This window comes from Notothenia rossii, assembly GCF_949606895.1.
Source record: "Notothenia rossii genome assembly, chromosome: 8".
In the NCBI taxonomy this organism is placed as follows: domain Eukaryota; kingdom Metazoa; phylum Chordata; class Actinopteri; order Perciformes; family Nototheniidae; genus Notothenia; species Notothenia rossii.
The window spans coordinates 73,759,446-73,775,497 of NC_136906.1; the positions used below are offsets into that span (position 1 = coordinate 73,759,446).

At 43.1% G+C, this 16,052-nt stretch overlaps 1 protein-coding gene across 1 annotated transcript in view; it reads right to left on the reverse strand.

Moving 5' to 3' along the window:
* Positions 1-1,599: 1,599 nt before the first annotated feature.
* susd6 (sushi domain containing 6) overlaps positions 1,600-16,052 on the reverse strand; it is a 29,985-nt gene continuing 15,532 nt past the window's right edge. The window contains exons 3-7 of the mRNA XM_079645053.1: positions 7,335-7,529; positions 6,340-6,534; positions 6,107-6,245; positions 4,573-5,039; positions 1,600-4,115 (exon numbers count right to left, since the gene is read on the reverse strand). Coding sequence (XP_079501179.1) covers positions 4,090-4,115; positions 4,573-5,039; positions 6,107-6,245; positions 6,340-6,534; positions 7,335-7,529 — 1,022 coding nt within the window. The 3' untranslated portion in view covers positions 1,600-4,089. The remainder of the gene's footprint in view (positions 4,116-4,572; positions 5,040-6,106; positions 6,246-6,339; positions 6,535-7,334; positions 7,530-16,052) is intronic.

The window sequence follows — 16,052 nt, forward strand, 5'->3', positions numbered from 1 at the left end:
AAAGCTTCTTATATTCGTTAGCATCGCTAGCTAACCAGATGCTAATAACAACAACGTTATTGACTGTATGATCAGTATGACAGATGAACAGATCGCCACTGGGCTTTCAACTAAAGACACAGCCACTTAAAAACTGCGGCATGTGTACAGCTCCTTATGGGTATTGCAATTTGTGAAGTCCCGGCCCGGAGCCGCGTTCTGGTGCTCTCCGTTAGAACTACACTCCTGTCAGACGAGACATATACCACGTGATGACACGTTAGGCTCGTGTTGTGTTCAAGGACCCTGACCTTGGCCAGGAAAAACAAGCTTGTTTAATTATTTTGCGGTCTAGATTTCTTGAATTGTTTTCTTTTTTGCGTGTGTTTATAAATTATCTCGAGGGCCGTACCAAATGGTCTCGCGGGCCGTATACGGCCCGGAGGCCGGAGGTTCCCCACCCCTGCCATAGACTGTATAAAGGGGTTAGCCAGGCATTAATATTAGTAGACCACAATCTGCCAGAAATGATCACAATCCTGTAACCAATCCTGCTTCAGACTGAGGCAAGACATAACCAGTTATCTCTTTTTTTAAAGTATGATACAAGTACTACAATGATCTGTAGCACTGTTAGGTTTTCTCCCAATTCCTTGTTCTTACCTTAAAGGCCTCCCAGAGGGAGACACAGTCAGGGTAACTGGAAGACCACACTTTAAAAAAGTTAATTTTACAAATAATTAGTATTTGCAATTGCAGTAATCAAATTAGTAATCTAAGATACTCATACAAGCACAGTATGAAATGACCGAAGCACTGTTGTGATGGGGTTTTTGCATGTAACAGTAACCTTTTAGCAAAGCATTAAATCCCCATTATTAATCAATCGGTGCTCTACTTGGTAGATATGTAAAGGTTCTACTTTCTCTGCGACCTGGCGGATGGTGAGGCAGCAGAAAAACGAAGAATGCCGAAGTGGTTTCCGAACATGACGTCACTCACTCATCGGTTTCGTTTCTGATTATAACCACCAGGTGTCACTCTGACACAATATGTCTGTATACAGTACACAGTAAACAATGATCTACAGTAGCTATAGCTTAAATAAGAAACATCCAATAAAAATACATTAAAATAAAGTGAATCCAGGTAGAACATGTCTTTCTAAATTGCAAGCATACTAAATTGGTTTCAAGAAGTCAGGTGTGTCATTCTGCAGTCGTTTAAAACACATTAACATAATCCAGGAAGCAGTTATGAACATAAAATATTTATCTAGGAGGACCTTTGACCAAGAATACATGTACTTTCCATTTTGATGGTTATTTATTGATTCTGAATTGATGGAACGGATAGAGTACTTCCTTATACAGAGGTTTGTTAGTGATCTCATAGCTGGTTAGAGTATCATGAGGTACTATATGTGACTGATAATACGTGATGCACGCTAGGAATAGCTCTAGAAATATAACACCGATTATGGGTTGCACAGATCCAGGAAGTAGGCTACTGCATTCATTCTGACAGTGGACAGGAGTTTCACTTCATGGTTCAGATCTTTCCAGATTCTCAACCAAAGAAGTATAGAAACATGTTATTTGGAAATAATGACCCATCATATTCCACATTTAAAAGAAAGCTTTAATTAGAAAGTTATATACACACTGTAAAATTAAATTAAACTTTATACAAATATTAAATTACTATCTTCACACCCATTGCCATGTACAGAGGAAAAACCAAAGCAGAAAGCATTTTTGAAACGAAGAATCAACATGTGTACTTTTGTTATTTTTCAGGAACGCAACACCGTACAACAGTGTTTCTGAATGGTTAAGATCATTTCATCATTTGTCTCTTGTCAATCCCATAATATTTTATTGCCTTGTTGCAAAGGAATAGTGAAATATAGGTGCTCATACGTTCATCATTATCACCATCATCACCACCACCTTCATCATCATCATCACAGTAGCTGTAAAAGCTATATGGGGGGGGACAGAGAAGAATGGACATTCGTTTAGTCGTGTCCAAAGCAAAAGTAAACTCATTGATAAATACACAAAGACAGTTGTATGCATAGAATAGAAAAGAACAGAGTAAGGCCATTGGGAAAACAGAATATGTTGCAAGATTTTAAAGCAACCAATGCAGACGCTTAAGATTATAAAAAAAAGAAAAAGACAATTTACAAGTCTAAGGCAACATTCTGTTTGCATTAATAATGTAGCCATTGACAATGACAGACAGCCACTAATGCCAAATAAAACAAGAATAGAAATTCAGAAAGGGTTGTTCCGGGGGGTTTCTGAGCAGTTTAGCTTGAAAGGTAATTCTCCTGATCCATCCGAGTCATGTCGTTTCCAGGGTGACCAGCTCAACCACTAAAAGCTTTTCAATTAAAACAGATTTCTAACTAAATAATAGGATACTTTCTTAAATTTGCACTTGGCATTAGGGAGGACGAGTGAGTGTGTGAGGCGAGGTTGGGGTGTTTCACAAAACGCTGCACTGCAACCAGTTGCAGTTGTGTCAATAATGCACAATAGTGGAGAGTCTGATTCAGTGGGAAGGTGGGCGAGAGCCAGTTCCTCTGAGGGGATTTGGGTTTCCAGCCATTCAGCAGAAAATGATGAATATCCTAGAATGAGAGAACATGAATAATACACGCATTGTGTAGTGGACTACTTGGCTGACGGGACGCTGGTTTGTTCATGTGACTTATTCAGTGCTGGGATGGATATTTTCCTTTGGTGAAAGACGGGGACATTGTGAAGCAAGGCGAATCAGGAAATGGCTGTATCGAGGCGACCGCATGACTACATGTCCCGAACTAGCTGACACATAAAGATACACACTCACAGATTCAGCAAGTCAAAGCCAACTGAGCCACACACCAATAAATACAGACTGCAGAAAAAAAGCTTAAAGTTTAGTCAAGTGTCCGATCACCTCGAAAAAAAAAAAGACTCTTCTCAGCTCTCAGACAAAATGTGACATAATCGTGCTTTTCATCATGCCAACGTATTCTTGCTCACTTCCTCTTTTCCCCTATGAACCGAAAACTGAAATCATGGTGGATCTTCCATCCCTTAAATGAACCTTGAAGAAACAAGGACTGAGGAGACAAGGCTTCTTAGGGGCTTGGCGCAAAGGAAAATCAAAAGAGTATCCTACTAGAACGTCTTCTATCAAGTTGTATAAACTGATGCTATCCAGATGCTAGCATGATGGAAAGCATCCCGTGTCTCCTTATACAGGGAAGACTTAAAGCAAAGTCCTGAATCTAAATCATCAATTCATTGGGTGCGGCTGGCGGCAGAAACGAAAAGCGTTGTGATATGGTGTTAAAAGAAATGCTGCAGCCTGCTTTTAGCTCTTGTGAAGTGGTTCTCAATCCCACTGATCCATAAGCTAGACGCCTCACGGATACACAGAGAGGGAGAGACAGAGGAGGCTTCGTGCTTCTTTCAGCGGGCCATGGCGCTCTGACAGCAATAACTAAAAACCACATGCTGCATTCACAGATCCCAGCCGTCACTCACAACTTTTTCAAGTACAGCGGGAAGACGATTTTTTGATTCCGAGCGCCGCAGCGTCAGGCGCGAACATCAGGGGCGAGCACCAGGAGTATTTTTTATTTTTTTATCCGCAGCAATCCCAGACTGAGTGGACGTGTTGCTATAGCCTTTGTCCGATGAAGCCTCTGAGAGCAATGTTTATATAGAGAAGTACACCTGGGAGGAGGCAAGTGTGTGATAAAACAAAGCCTATAGTACACAACCGTGACTCAGTATGTATGTCTTACATATACAAAGGACCTAAAGGATTTATGTTGAGCTGGCACCACTTCAATGTCTGGCTTGTCTTTATTTCGATCCAGCAGCTGGGTGCAGTGGTGCTCCATCATTGCAAGTATTGGTTGTTGGCTTTGCTCTGCATGGAAAGCAATGGCAGAAGGGGTTGCATTGGGGAATGGGGGCATAGTTCTAGTCTTTTCTCTGCAGGCTGTGAGGGGAGTGGGGGGGAAAGTAGGTTGACAGCCACAGTCAGTCCTGGTCAGCAGTGAGAGAGGGAAATAAGGACTCTGCTGCTAGCAGGCTGGAGGCTTCATGCTTCCTTCAGCAGGGGGATATCTGCAGGGAAACAGAGCAAACATTAGAATAGAGTAAGGGCTCTAGAGTCAGCTGTTTACCCACCGCACTGTCCTGCATTACATCACCAAATATTGTCAGTATTTTGGTCTGTCGTTAGATGTTGCCACTGTAAGCATTCTCTGAATGATATCTTAACCAATGCATACAGTATTCGTCAGCAAGATAAGTATGTGATAAAGTTTTCATTTCAACTGTTTATGCCGAATAACAAACTAAAAGATTTCCCTCGGACAAAATATTTATTTTAGTATTTGATCTTCTTTTTCTCAGTAGCTACTTATTTGTAATTAATCTAAGGGAATCCTTTCAGAAATGGTGTTTGTTATGATTTAATACACAAAAATCCCAATACATCATTATTTCAAATAGCATGAGGGCTATTGGTCTGGCTCCTTGTTAAGAAGCTAATGTGTGGAAAGCAGACGCTTCCTCTCACCGTCAGAGAAGTCGTCCACAGAGGTGACGGAGAGCAGACTGTGCTGGTCGCTGCTTTCTGAGTCTCTACGGAGAGGTAGGGGGCCGGCGCAGGCACCCCCAGGGTGCTCTCTAGCCCATGATGATGAGGAAGAGGAGGAGGAAGAAGGGGCCTGATGAACCAGCGCCGTCTCTGCGTGGCGCCGAGAGGAGAAGGACGATGAGGAGGACGTGGATGGGAGACATAAGTCAAAGTCTCTGTGGGGGCGGCTCCTGCTGGGGCCCCCGGCTGCCCCCTGAGGACCCTCAGAGAGCACGATGGGGACCCGAGACTCGGTAGGAGCCTCGGGGGGAGCCGGAGAAGGTGGAGGACCAGAGGCCCCACAGGGTCCACCTCCTCCATAAACAGCCTCCTCATAGGAGGGCAGCGTCACCTGGACCCCCTCCACCATGATGGAGCTGGACTGGCCGGAAACCCCCTGCTCCCTCCTGATGGACAGAGACGCAGAGTGAGGAAGAGGAGTGAGGAAGAGGAGAGGGTTGAAGGCATGATGCAGTCATGTGTGTGCCACAGCATTACCTCTGAGAGGACAATCCCTTTATAGCAGGCTGCACCAAGCCCCCAGCAACACATCAACAAGAATGCCAATGAGCAGTCCATCTAAATCATCCACTCCGATTGGATTTCATACTTTTACTTCTATTTTTCCAGTATGTAAGAAATGCCAACTGGAACAACCTGTTCATGTAACTTGTTTCAACCAAAACTGAGTTATAGGTGTGTCCACAGAAAGAATGAAAGTCTGAATCTGCTGCGTCACTTTGAGACAGACAAATAAAAGCGCTGTGTTTTTCCACAGCAAACAGAAATAAAGCTCTCACGAGTTTCTGGCAGCAGCTGCTGTTCGAGAAGTAAAAGACTAATCATTTACTCTTTTTACACTCTTCAGCAAAGACAAGGAAACTAATTGAACTCAAACATAGAGGTTGAAGGCTCTGGGTCATGTGACATGTGCACATACTCTTTATGACTTAATCTAAGGGGAAATACAAAAGAATATGAAATATTGGTATTGCCCTATTGATGTGGAAAGTTTCAACTGCCCCAGAATTTTTTTTCAATGTATTTATTTTTACCAGATGTTCATATAAACTTTGAATCTATGTTTTAATCTAGATTATTTAACGCTAGCGGCTAGCTCCGGTTCAAAACACATTTGGAGTGGGAAACCAACAAAAGAATATGGAAATAAGGATTTGTTTGCGTTTGGTTTGTACGTACCCTGATAACATAACTGATAAGCCAAAACAACTCAAGACAGATCTGGCATTTGAAAAACTAAAATGTATTTTCCTAAAACAGCAGCACTTATAAGGCAGTAATGAGATACAGACCAAATGTTTTAGCACTTTCTACACCGGTAAAACAATATACAGTATACTAAAGGATCATCAAATAAATAATAATCATATTAAAAGTTATAGTCTGGAGTTGAATCCAGACAGGTAAAGACATGGTTATTTTTGGTTGAGGAATACAGTTATGCGTGTCTTACCTGCTGTGATGGAAGGACTTGAGTTTCGGCTGAACGAGAACAAACAGCACCACCAGCAGCAGGATGAGAGCCACGGAGCTGGCTGTGGCCGCCACGATGGACAGAGTGGGGATCCCCAGCGGAGAACTGGGCTCCTTGTCTGAAGAACAACAAACAGAGAGGAAATGAAAACGGGGTTCATAGATTTACATTTGAATTACGAGTCGTTAAAACAATAAGTCGAGGTGGCCGACCTTGTGTGAGGCGACAGCTGATCTGCATGGGCCCGTCCCACTCTCCGTTCTGGCAGGTGAGGAACTTGTAGTCTCCCTTCAGAGCGTAGCCCTCGTCACAGAAGTACTCGATGACGGTCTTCTGGGCGAGGTGGGGGCAGGGAGACGGGTGACAGCGGTAGCCCCCGTTCTCTGGCTCCGTGGGGGGAGAGCACACTGGAAAAAGAGACAGAAGCAGAAGAGATTTGAACAATCGTTGCTGTTGTTGTGTATCGAAATCGCCTTTCTACCTGTGGTCAGGTTTGGATGCTGTTCTTTGAGGGTGAAATATCCCAATGTTCCCTGCTGGCTCTCAAGGACAGTCTGTGCGTTATATTATCGCACCATGTGATATTGGACTGGGAGCTGTAGGGTCCCCGGTTCAAGTCCCCGACCAGACCTAAAATATGGAGTGTGGACTGCTACTTGGAGAGGTCCCAGTTCACCTCCTGCCCTGCCGTGGTGCCCTTGAGCAAGGCAAACTGCTTATTTTGGAGCAAGAATTCTGAACTGTATTATGAATTACCCCTAACAGAAAACCAATTTAAACTGTTCTTAAACACCTGCTAGAGGGAGCTTTTTTGTTCCTGTCCATATGTTGATCCTGTTTGGAAAGATGAAGGGCAATTAGTCTAACCTGTTTGAACCTTGGAAATACTCCTAAAGCTTTTAATAAACGCAACACATCCACTTTGAAGAAAAAAGAATGACCGCAGGTAAAACATACCGTTATAGAAAGTTTGCTCACTAAGAAACCCTCCCTCTATTCCCCTTCTTATCAATAATACATTGTTAATTCAAAAGAGAATGTCACTTTCAATGATTGACTTTTAAAAAGAAATACAGGGAAAACTCAAAATGTTATAATCATATAGAGTCATTATGAACTGTCCATGTGTCCCCCGCCCCCCCCTTTGTTTCTGTAGTATCACTGATGTCGCTGTGTCCCATGCTTGTATTTCCTAAGTCTTGCTCACCGCTGCTCCTAATGCAGCGTGGAGGTTGAGGGGTCCAGTCCCCGGAGCTGGTGCAGAAGATGGTGGTGGCTCCATCTGCGGTGTAGCCGGGCTCACAGCCATAGGTCAGCAGGGCGCCCAGGGGGAAAGACCCCCGGTTGGCTTCGGTCTGGTTCAGCAAGTCTCCGTGCTGCACGCCGGGGGGCCGCGCACAACCTGCAGCCACACAGAAACAAGGGAAGACAATGAGAATGGTTGACAGAAGGTTTCCCTATCCGAACAGCACAGAAGTAAGGAATGAAGCTGATTCTAACAAGTAAGTAATAAACTTAATAGGTTTAGAAAGTAGATGCAGGGATTTACATATATTACAGGCCTGCTGGGGGAACAAGGACAATTTGTCAAACATGTGTCCTGGTTCTTCTGATGTTCCAATATTATGTGAAATAAACAGGGAATTCACGGTCACTAATGCTGCCTGTTATGGCTGGCTCCTCGGCAATTTGAACGTGCTGCTGCCGGAGTATTTTTGCTGTACTGTCATTAGGCTGACACAAACTGTCTGCTCGTCTCCTCTGCAGGCAGCTGCCACTGGGTCAAAGGGAAACTCTATCAAGTTGACAGGCTGAGCTGATAATTGAAACTCAGAGGTATTGTTACTGGAAACTAGGTGGCGCAAAGGAAATACTTAGATCAACATGAGAAGAGACAGCTGTGCAGTACAGAGAAAACCTGAAGTGCTCACAGTGGAATAAAATGTCACAAAGAGCTTCCTATAGATCGAATTCCCCCTCTCTCATTTCTTTCTTATTAACTTGTCTTCATCCCAGGCCAGCCTTGCGTCTATCTGTCCGGCAGTGAGACAGGGAACTCATTTACTCGCTCTAATGACAGACTTGAAGCTCTGAGCCAGCCAATAAAGACAGGATGAGGCAAAAAAAAGTGAATTCAGCTTTGATCCACCTTCCCACGCTCCATCTAAGATGTTGCAGTGTCACGCCAGCTCCTTGTGTCTGAGTGTGTTTCAACGCAGTATGAGAGTGAATGATCTGAAAGTGTGCTGCACTCCCACAGCTCTACGCAGACACACATGCTCATGTTACTATACACACACACACATTTGGAGCTGCAATCTGGCGAGTGCAGAGAATCTAAATCCAGCAGGTCTGACATAACATTGCAGCACCTGTGTAAACTGAGACACGACAGCAGGAGGCCGACTGCACTTTCAGAACGGCCGACAGACATAGCGATTTTATAACTACTGATCTGGATCATCTTTGAAGTGGTTATCTGAGACTTGAGGCTCAGCTACACTGGGGATGCTTCCTCAACCGAGTAGCAACCTCCAAGTCGCTGCTATATTGTACTGCCATGTGGTTAATACTCGTGTATGCTGCTCTTGCCCTTTTGCATATCATGTATTTTGTTTTTGCTATGTTTGTAAAATGTAATTTTCTTAAATGTTTTATGTGAGGGACTGCGGATGGAAATTAGCTCAAAGCTAAATCTGGCATTGTTGCGCTTGGCACATTTGAATGTTTTAAGTGTTCATTACTGTGCATTGTTCCTGCCAAATAAACGATAAAATAAAAATAAATAAGTCTGAAACAAAGCCAATGTGAAAGTGAAGCCCAGTCCAGTTGTATAGGAGTTTATGGGAAAATGACCCTTTTTTTCACTTCATTAAAAACAAATTATAATGGATTTATAATCCCAATTGCTAGTTATTCAATACAGCAGGATGTTTGTTTTGTAAATTGGTCCGGTTTAGTGTCAAATTGACGATGAAGCAGGGTATCATTAAGGATGTTGGTACAGATCGCTTCAATGGCATTCTCCAAGTTAAACCCTTTAACAGTGGTTTTGCAGTTCATGACAAGTTAGCTGTAACAATGTGGGGGTCTTAATATGTTGTGTTCAGCATTCAGTTGCACTTAGCTGTCCATTCTTATTTCGAAAAACCAAATCGACTTCAGAAGTCAGGCTTCAAAATGTCCACAAACGAAACATCACGGTGAGTTCATCCACAGCTCTAACACTAAAAACCATTATATACAAATTAAATGTGTCATAATAAGTGCATTTATTTATGGTTTTATGTGATTATGGCATTATATGTGTAGCGATTTATCTCAGTAACAAGACCCAGATTTAAGTACATTTAAAACACCCCCGCAGAAAAGAACATTAATAACACCATCACTAATGACCATATGGCTCATTATTTAATCCTTGGTCTGAGTATTTATGAAATCATATTAGCCATGGTCTATTGCAGGGCCTTATCGCTCGCTTGACACAAACAAACAACAGCACCATTACAAACAGCCACTTTGTTTTTCTTCACTGTGTGTTTAGAGACTGAAGGAGAAACCATTTCAACAGCACCACACACACACACACACACACACACACACACACACACACACACACACACACACACACACACACACACACACACACACACACACACACACACACACACACACACACACACACACACACACACACACACACACACACACACACACACACACACACACACACACACACACACACACACACACACACACACACACACACACACACACACTTCATTATTGAGCTACTACAGGCCAGTTTTTGGGTCAATACAATTTCCAAAGGAAGTGAAAAAAGGCAAAAATACATTTCTCCTTTTTTTGACCTACATTCAAGACTCAAACATATGATTAACTGATATAAGACAAGAAAAAGCATAAATAAGTCATATTTGAGAAGCTGGGACCAAATAGTATTAAAATAACTGCAGGATTCATTCTCTGAAATAATTAGTAATAAGTACAGCTCTAGTTGCAGGTGCATGATTTTGAATAGATTAAATAAAGAACTTATATCCTCAAAACAAATATTAAACAACACAATCAAAACAACTAATTTAATAATATAAATCATAATGCAACACCCCCGTAAAGAACATGTCAGGTATATCATTCAGAGGAGTTACTGATATGCATTTAGAAAGCCACATTTGCAGATCAAAGGAATAGACATTCATTCCAGCCCTGGCAGACAGGCTGGTTTAACGTCTCCAACAGATGCAGAAACATTATCTGCACAGCCTCGTTTCAAGACGCCATCTGACACCGTGAGCCGAGCAGTTGTTTGCCGAGACGCCTCAGGGACACTGGAGGCCCTCTGAGGAAGAGGAGGTGGTGCTAATGGAGGTGGTAAAGGTGATCAATTGATGACCCCAGGATGGGAGGCAGCAGGGGACAAAAAGGCCTAAGGGGGCAGTTTAGGACAAAAGCCTCGAGCCTCTGTTCTGATCTTTTGTGGTGGCAGTCAATACAACTCCTGAAGACAGATGAGTGCTAACGGTGTTCATTATGTGACTTCCAACTGCTTTATTCTATGTGGGATTGTCTCAGAAATGTAAAGTACTTCTATTCATTATCATAGAAAGTAGGTATACAGTAGGATTTGTCGACACCAAATGCATGTATTGGAAACATTGGGTGCTCAAAACAAAGATTTTTTCGACACAAATGACTTCAGTGATAAGTCAAGAGTTCAGAATGTATCTGCGTAATAAAAACATATATTGATGAAGGAATAAGGAGATCGGAGCTTAAGTAGGAGAAACATCTCATCAGCTGAATGAATACAGAATGGGACAAGATATCTAGAAGCTTAAAGCAAATCCACTCCTTTTGTTGTTACATCTACAAGGAAGGCCGCTGCATTAGCGCTGAGAAATGGTTGCTGTGTGAGGCTAACAGAGGGTTAATTCTTATAGAGGGATCAGGTCACTGAACTCAGGTCAGTCTAAACGAACCATGAAGCCAGTAAAACGTCCACTTTGAGCAACAAACCAGCCTCTCATTCTCATGCCAGGAAAACGTAGTGCCGACTGTTCACCATCGGAGTTTTCCAAATTTCATTTAAATTTGACAGCACGTACCCAAGTATCAGTGGTTAGACCACACACACACACACACACACACACACACACACACACACACACACACACACACACACACACACACACACACACACACACACACACACACACACACACACACACACACACACACACACACACACACACACACACACACACACACACACACACACACACACACACACACACACACACACACACACACACACACACACACACACACACACACACACACACACACACACACACACACACAGAAGCTGATCGTAGCTAGTTAATAAGAAACCCAGGTATCAGTTGCTAGTCCTAATGTCGTGTTTTATCCTATTTAGCAAACTTTTTGTTTAACCAATTATCCGTTTCAGTCAGTTTCAAAGCATAAATGCAAAACAATTTCTGATTCTAGCTCACCCTGTTGGCTTAATAAAAAGAAATGTCTGATTCTTAAACGTGAAGCAGTGAAGACATTTGACTTAAAATCACTCTCACATGGGATTATACCAGTAAGAGCCTGCCTTAAAAAAAAGGAATGGGAGACGCATTTGACACTACTTTGGCAAATTAGCAAAAAAAGAGAAAGGTAAGTGGGAAAAATACTGACAGGAAACGTAGTCATCATCAGATTCACAGGCAGAAAGAGAGAGGGGGAGGGGAAGAAGCCAGGGAGCGCGAAAAAACTGTCAGCATGGAGGACTGTGTCCCTGAGCAATTACAAGGCAAAATGAGACATGTCACGGCAAGTCCACTCGTTCTAGAAGGAGAGGCTCTTGCAACAACAATTGGTAGAAAAGCAGCCGTCAGATATATTACATACCTAACTGTGGGTTGGGCTAGCACAACGGAGAGACTCTATTAGAGGAAAGAATGAAGGCTTGTTCTGTATCCAGAGATGATAGAGTGGTTAAGATTAAAAAACCGGGCTGTCCCTTTCCCATCGCCCTCTCATTGGCTTTAAAAACACTCGGGGGGAAAATACTGATTAACGGCACTAAGCAATGCCAGAATAGACTTCAGGACGCCGTGTTTTGTGCTTATGAGGAAGGGAATGAGTCACAGTTAAACACAAGCTGTTCTCCAAATGGTCTGATGGGAAGAGTTTACTCAAGAGCACAGGTTCCGGAGAATTGTTGAAATCAATAATGACTAAAACAGTGTTGCAAGTGCCTTGTGGAAGCTAGTGGAAAAAGCGAGTAAGAAATACGGTAATAAGTGTTATCATTCCACATTGTCTTTTGAAAATTAACTGAAGACTAGAAAACATTGCGCAGACATACTGTATCAATCCTAAACATGACAGATGTGTATCAAAACTGGTCAAAAACCTTGCTAACAAAGCCAAACAAATCATGTGCAACAGAGTAAGCCGAGTTTTGGTTCTGACAGCACCTCGGCTCAACACTAAATTGCCTATCTCAAGTCAGTGTAGCGTCACAGAGATATTAAGGTCTTTAAGATCTGACGTTTTCCATATTGGGTTTAATGAAGTGGACATATTAAAAAGGTTAAACTACTAGAAATCTCCTGGGCTAACAACTGTAAGATGATCAAAGAGTGTAATTGCTTAGAGGTTGGAGAAACACTTGATGTAGTGGGAGGACTGGGTAAGGACAGCGCGCCCACGAGGCTGATTGGTAATCCCAACATCCAGCGCCTTTAAAGCCATGCTGGAGGACACTCAGGCCGTGGGGGGGTGTTAAAATCCCCTGCTTTGCTAGGAAGTGCCTGCCTGGCTGTGAATATCTCCCTTTCCCCATCTGTTACCAATGGCACAACTCGCCCGCTAAGAGCTGTAAGGGGGATTGGATTGAAGAAGACAAGGGTCTTAACCCTCTTTGCTCTGGCAAATTACAATTCTAATTATCCTCTATTACAAGCAGGGAGCACTGTAGAGCAGATCAGCTGCTGATGACTTCTGCAGCCAGCTGTTTGGCTGCTCTATAGAACAATAGGCTCTAAACGGGGGGTGCGCTTTCCAGTGGGTGTGCGTTCAAGTGTGTCGAGAAGCAGGGGAATTTGTGAATAAGGGAAGGGGTGGGTGGGGTTGTGTGTTGGATTAACCCAAAGAGGATGATGATGATCTCTTTGGCCGGGTAAATATGTTTGTGTTCTTTGTTGTTGGCATAGCGCCAAGTCCTCTGTTGTTTTTGATGACGTTGCTGTCATTTTTGGGCTGAGGGTGTTTTTGTTTTTTGCCACGTTCCCCCGTCTCTGCCGCTAATCCGTGGGATTTTTCGCCAAGCTGTTGTTTTTAGAGTGCAGTACAGGGCGGTAGAGCCTATGCAGTGTAGGATACAATTGGAGAGCTGGAAACTCATCTCTGACAGCGGGGGAAAAGTTACTCTGCCTCTGTCATTCTTTTTTGCAATGTTTCGCCTTTATTGGAAAACTGACAGTGAAGTTGAAGACAGGAAATAGGGAGACGAGGAGGGATTAGAGTGGCATGCCGCAAAGGAAGTAGGGTAGAAAAATTCATCTGCAACAGGTTTGATATTGGACTCAAAAAGTAGAAGATTCACGGATTCAAGATTCGTTTTATACAACAGTTAAAGTACTCGTTAACTTCAGGTATCATATCTGTCTTAAATTCTAGTGACTATAAATAAAAATATACGAGGCAAGTCATAGTGCAACCAAAAATTTTGATATGGTGTGTCTAAGATGTAATGTCTGCTCTCAGTTTCATTCCTCCACACACACACACAACATCATCACAGATGAGCTTTCAGTGAGACACTTCACACAGTATGAAGTGAGACAACTCGCTGTGCTCTGACCTGGATGGGAAAATATACGAGGCAAGTCATAGTGCAACCAAAAATTTTGATATGGTGTGTCTAAGATGTAATGTCTGCTCTCAGTTTCATTCCTCCACACACACAACATCATCACAGATGAGCTTTCAGTGAGACACTTCACACAGTATGAAGTGAGACAACTCGCTGTGCTCTGACCTGGATGGGTGACACGGGGGCCGTAACATGGGATATTAATGTCTGGCTGAGTGATACTAGTAGTGTCAAATTCTACATCTAGCGAGTGAGAAGTCGTCATGCTGTAACACTGATACACGCAATCCGATCATTTCTGCTTTCATGTTCGCCCTTTCATAGCAGCTGGGAAGGGACTCGGAGAGAAGAGCACATTCTTTTGAAAAGGGGGAAAGGTTCTGGGAATGAAATGTGAGAAAAAAAAAACATCTTATAAAAAAGGCAGACTTGTTTTTCTGTATTGCAGAAAGAATGCAGAACAAAGCAGAAATCTCAAAGTATGAACCCAAGTTTTCTTATTGTTCCATCCTAGGGAGGCTCTAGTCTAGGGGAAAGGTGGAGTGACCTCACTGAGGAGGATTATCGGGGGAGGATGAAGATCAGGGATGCAGTGTGAGGGAGGTGCCGACACATTTATACAAAAGCCTGAGTACACACAGGTGGTCAGTTTACTCACTATTCAAAATGTAGGTTGTCCCAAGGCGCCTTTGTAAACTTTGTAAACGGCAACTCGGTGTCATCCAATCCGTGTGCTGAATGTGTGTGTTTGTGATTAAGAGTGTCAGACAGAGAAATGAGCACAACTTTCATCTCCACACACTCTTAAACATTGTCTGTATTGTACACTGGTGCCAAGTCAACAAAGTAAATCTAAAGTAAACAGGAAGTTTGCCAAAAAACACGAGTCAAAACATCTGTAGGCTTCCCGAAGAGCGTTTCCAGAGAACTTCGCTTGTTGAAACTCTTCCTGCAGCTGCGACTCACAGAAACAAACACACACACCCAGGGTGAAGGAAGTCTCCTAACGGACGTCAACAGAAAGGTCCTCCACCACCCCACCCGTTTGTCCCCTGCTGTTGAAATGCATTTAGCAAGCCACGTGTGCTGCCATATCAGCCCATTGTCCCGCTCACCGAGGGAGGGGGCACGGCAACAGATTTGAGCAGCGTGCCTCCACAACAGGACAACAGACAACTTTGCATATGAAGGGTAAAATATGCATGAGGGGGCCATAGAGGGTAGAGGGCAGGGTGGGGGTATCACCATTGTGTGACCCTCTTTTGCAACCCCAAAGATACAAGCACACACGCACACTCTGCCTGCCTGCCCCCCCCCCCCGGAGTAACAGATGGGAGGATGTTAGCGAACTGTGAGCTCCCCCCTTCTCGCTTCTATCACCCTCACTGCTGAGGACAGCTGGGAGGCAGACATTCCTTCTTCTCAGCTTTCAGAGGAAAACAAAAGAGTGTGTGGGACCCCTCCTACACACACGTGCATGTGTTCAGAACCCCCCCCCCCCCCCTTAAAAACTGTCAATGCGAACTGTGGGATGATCATATTTCAGCAGCTAGCAGAGGTAGGAGTGCTGTGCCTGGGACATTTGTTGAAGGTGAAAGCCAGGGAGATAATCCCAGCCCTGCTTATAAGGGCTGGATGTGTTGGTTCTACAGGTGAGGGGAGGGCGGTTGAAGTCTGTTGAGAGCTGTAATAGTTTATGATTTAAAACTACAGTATGACCAAGCTTATTCTGCAGCTGGTCTTTCTTGTTTGGAAAATGACATCGCAAAATAAACTTTAAATGAAGCAGTTATATTTAGGGCTGCTCGATTATGGCAAAAATCATAATCTCGATTATTTGGGTCAATAATTGTAATTGCGATTATTAAATGCGATTATTCATTGACTTTGAAAACATCCATTTATTGGAGAAAAAAAAAAGTGAAAAGTATGTTTTTAACAGTTGATTACCCTGAACTTTAAGTATAATTCAACTGAAAAACCAAAAAAAAAAAAAGTAATAATAAA